The sequence below is a fragment of the Lolium rigidum genome, chromosome 5 (assembly GCF_022539505.1).
Source record: "Lolium rigidum isolate FL_2022 chromosome 5, APGP_CSIRO_Lrig_0.1, whole genome shotgun sequence".
Classification (NCBI taxonomy): Eukaryota; Viridiplantae; Streptophyta; class Magnoliopsida; order Poales; family Poaceae; genus Lolium; species Lolium rigidum.
The window spans coordinates 258,925,333-258,929,364 of NC_061512.1; the positions used below are offsets into that span (position 1 = coordinate 258,925,333).

Here is a 4,032-nt window from a genome sequence, read left to right on the forward strand (position 1 = left end):
TCCATGTGCGTGCTTACTTGAGGCTGGCTCGGGGAGAATCAAAATCCTGGAATTCAGAATTAAAGGGTGTGAAAGAAAGAAAGAAAAATCCGTGTCAGCGCGCGATCGAGAAGAAGAGAAGCAGGCGTCGCCGTCGCCGTCGCCTATATATTCGCACAGTAGTCGGATGAGGCAGCACACTCGCTCCTGCAACAACATACATGCACGCCAAGCAGAATGGGTAGAAGCTGCTCTCTTGCGCTTGCCCTTGCCCTTGCCCATGTCCTGCTGGCGCTCACCGAAGCCTCAGCGGTGGCATGGAGCACGGCGCCGCTGTGGGTGCGAGTCGGGGACAGGAAGCTGTTGGACTTGGGGGTCCGCGACATCAAAGTGGACGTGGTGGTCGCCAAGGACGGCAGCGGCAACTTCACCAGCCTTCAGGCAGCCCTGCTGCATGCAGCCCGGCCGGTGAAAGGTCAGCGACTGGTCATCCACATCAGAGCCGGCCTGTACCGAGAGGACGTGGAGGTAGCCATCAACAAGGTGCTCCTGATCGGCGACGGCGTGGGCAAGACAGTCATCAGCGGCAACCGCAGCAAAGCAGGCGGCGGCCTGGAATCTGACAACACACCTGTGCTTTGTAAGTTTCCTTGCTCTAACGATACACCTGTGTTCTTCAGATATATACACACACGCACAGTACCTGCCTCGATCTCTAGCTAGGTTGTGTTGCTACATAAGTAGAGTACTACGTACGTATGTTGCCTGCTCGGCTTGCATTGATCAGCAAATCTTGATATGTTTAGATATGTTGTTTGCCTGGTTGCAGATGCGAAAGGCAACTACTTCATGGCCCGTGACATAACAATAGAGAATACGGCGGGCAAGGAAGCGGGTGCAGCCGTGGCTCTCAGATCAGACTCGAAGCAGTCGGTTTTCTACCGCTGCGAGCTTATAGGACACGAGGACACACTCCTCGCTAAGACCGGCCGCCAGTTCTACCGGGAGTGCACCATATCAGGGACAGTCGACTTCATATTTGGCAACGCTAAGGCCGTCTTCCAGAATTGCCTCCTCCTCGCGCGCCGCCCGCTGGCAGGTAAGCATAACGTGGTAACTGCGCAGGGCAAGGACGGTGGTAGATCTGACGCAGGCTTTGCGTTCCAAAATTGCACGGTTACGTCACACGAAGTTCTCGATGGCGCCGAGACATACCTAGGAAGGCCATGGAAGAAGCACTCGCATGTGGTCTTCCTTCAGTCCTTCATGGACACCATCGTCCATCCCAGGTTGCATGCATATACTAATTGTTTATTTTGTCTAGCAACTCGATCTGCCTTAATTAATTTAGGATATTATATTGCTGTAATGCATGTTTTGCTCACAACCTTGAATGAATATGAACCGCAGGGGCTGGGTTGCGTGGGACAGAGCAGACGAGCGCGTCCCCTCTACGGTGTACTATGGCGAGTACGCCAATAGAGGCCCGGGGGCGAACACCAGCGCGCGCGTCAGCTGGTTCCACGCCATGAACTCCACTGAGGCTGAAACCTACACTGTGCAGCGTTTCATCAGCGGCCACAAGTGGCTCAACGCCACGGGGGTGGAGTACCAGCCCGGCCTGATCTAAATCGAGATCAGGCCTAGCTTGCTATTCTGTATAGCTATCCGATACTCGAAGCTGCTGCATCATGCATGCAGTCCAAATAAAGCCCCGTCTCACGCGCAGTTCTTGAGTATGCATGTATGCTTGGTGAGGAAATGATTGTGTGTATCTCTAGCAGTTCCACTTGCATTCGTGATTTGCCTTTTTGTCTACTTGTAATTTTTCTGTCTTAATTAATTAGCATTGATGCATGCTCTTGCTGAAATGGACAAACACATCTACTTGTACAGTATTGACGATTAACTAGCTAGAATTAATTAGTAGTACATTTCTAGTCTCTACACAAATTAAGAGATGGAGACATTCGGTCGTGTCTCCTGAACACGCACTCTGCTAAGTGCTAACCTCCACCCAGACCTAATTACAGATCGGTCGGTTAACGAACAGCGGAATGACAATTGGGCAAATTCAATTTATTGCAGCTAGCGCAGCAGATAGATGAGCTAGCTGATGGCAGCCGGATACTAGTATTATTTAATATATACTGTATATGTGAAGGGTCTTCAGAGGAACTGAAATTCAGAATCTGTTGCCGAGTGATCCTTCACCAACTCCAAACACCCACATGAAAGGCAAACCTAGCTTGGAGTCGCTCGATCATGATCCAGCTTTGTGTGTGTTTTCGCCTAGCACGGAAGATTAGTCAGTTTAGCGTGCAACCAATCTCTGCTCTCTAGCTATCTAGTGATCCTAGATCGAAAACTTCTACGTAGTGTTAATTGTAACTTCCGGTTCCCTATCAGGCAGCTAGTACACTTAGACAATTTACTCGCAAAAGCGCGCGGCTACTCGATCGTGCATCGCACATAACCGCGGGTAGACTCTGTTTCATTGAAAGAATTCTATATAACCCCCTTCACTATCAGGTTTGGGATGGAAGACCCCCTAACTTTAAAATGGGGCGTTTAACCCCCCCTAACTTTGCAATACCAGGCAATTGACCCCCTCATCACAATAACATCGGTTTTGCTAGGCTGTATTGCTCGCATGGACAGTGGTTTAAGCCACGTAGGCGCTTGACTTTTGACAGAAATTTCATTAAGAACACAACCTACATGTCAGGCTCTCATACTCTCTTTCCTCTCTTTGGAATTTGGCCGCATGCACGGAGCTGGCAGAGTAGGACGAGAGACAAGCTAGGCAAATCGGGGACATCGAGGCTCCACCGGAGCAGGGAAAAACGGGCGACGGTGGGGCTCCCTGGAGCAGGAAAAATAGGGCGACGACTGGTCTCCACCGAAGGTGGGCAAATCGGGGGACGGCAGGTCTCCCTGGAGCAGGGAAAATAAGCGTGTGTTTGGTTCCAGAACGCAAGAAGGGATGGGATGGGATGGTCCCTGTTTTTGTTGTGTTTGGTTGTAAAGTTAGGAGGATGGTACCATCCCCACTAGAGAATATTCCTTGAAAATCCTGAGCCAACTGATCCCTCAAAATCGGCCGAACCTCCCCATCCACCTTTTGCTAACAACGTGGACCGCGGTCTAATATCTCTTCCTCCTATCTAATCGCCTTGCTCGCCGCTCGTCCTCCTCTCCTAGAGATCTTCGCCCGTGCGCCCACCTTCGGCTTTAGCTTGTCCTCGTCGCGCCGCTCGACCAGCTGAAGTCTCCCTCCCTCTAAAAAATCCCTACCACCCCCGCCCGTTGGGAGCTCCCTGGTCCCAAGACCGGCCGCCACCCATGGATTGTGCGGCTCCATCTTGCGAATCGCCGGGAACCAGAATCGGTGGAGCCGACGCCATCATAGAAGCGGAGGGGCTTGCGCGTGGCGCTGCTAGCGCGTCCGGGCGCTATGCTGCTGGCCACATCCGTCACCCCATCCAAGACTGCCCGCCACCCAGACCATTGACGAATGTCCTTGTCGATGGACGGCTCCAACACTGGGAGATTGGGACCTGCCTCTGTCTCTCTACTTTTGAGCTAATTGCAATTATCTACTCTAGGATAATTGTTGTTAACTATACTAAGCTAATTGCATCTTGTCCTAACCGCATCCCATCCCTTCAAACCAAACAAACACTAAAAAATGGACCATCCAAGATCCCATCCCATCCCTATCGATCCATCCCATCCCATCCCTATGAATCCACCAACCAAACACACGCTAAGGGGACGACGGGGCTTCCCGGAGCAGGGCAAAATCAGAAACTGCGGGGCTCCACACATTGTTTGAAGACATCCAGCTGCAGATTGAACCAACTGAGGATCTCCATATCGACGTCATTGGCGGCCAGAGCCGGAGGAGCAGCAGGCCGCGCGCGCCTAGAGAGGAGGGGCGTGTCGCCGTCGGCGGCGGCCAGGGCCGAAGGAGTAGCGCGCTGCGCCGGGAGAGGAGGGCCGTGCCGCCGGTCGCTGTTGGCGGGCCGGGCCAGAGAAGTAGCGGGATGT

General features: G+C 52.6%; 1 protein-coding gene across 1 annotated transcript; it reads left to right on the plus strand.

Moving 5' to 3' along the window:
- Nucleotides 1-216: 216 nt before the first annotated feature.
- LOC124657525 (pectinesterase 2-like) lies at nt 217-1,609 on the plus strand. Its single transcript, XM_047196063.1, has 3 exons — nt 217-619; nt 809-1,268; nt 1,390-1,609. Exons 1-3 carry the CDS (start codon nt 217-219, stop codon nt 1,607-1,609), a joined length of 1,083 nt encoding a protein of 360 aa, XP_047052019.1.
- Nucleotides 1,610-4,032: the final 2,423 nt, after the last annotated feature.

What these genes read in the sequence shown, in the direction of transcription:
- LOC124657525 (XM_047196063.1), top strand. Translation starts at nt 217, where the DNA reads ATGGGTAGAAGCTGCTCTCTTGCGCTTGCCCTTGCCCTTGCCCATGTC. An exon ending in TGACAACACACCTGTGCTTT is followed by an intron (nt 620 to 808) that starts GTAAGTTTCCTT and finishes GCCTGGTTGCAG; the next exon opens with ATGCGAAAGGCAACTACTTC. An exon ending in GACACCATCGTCCATCCCAG is followed by an intron (nt 1,269 to 1,389) that starts GTTGCATGCATA and finishes TATGAACCGCAG; the next exon opens with GGGCTGGGTTGCGTGGGACA.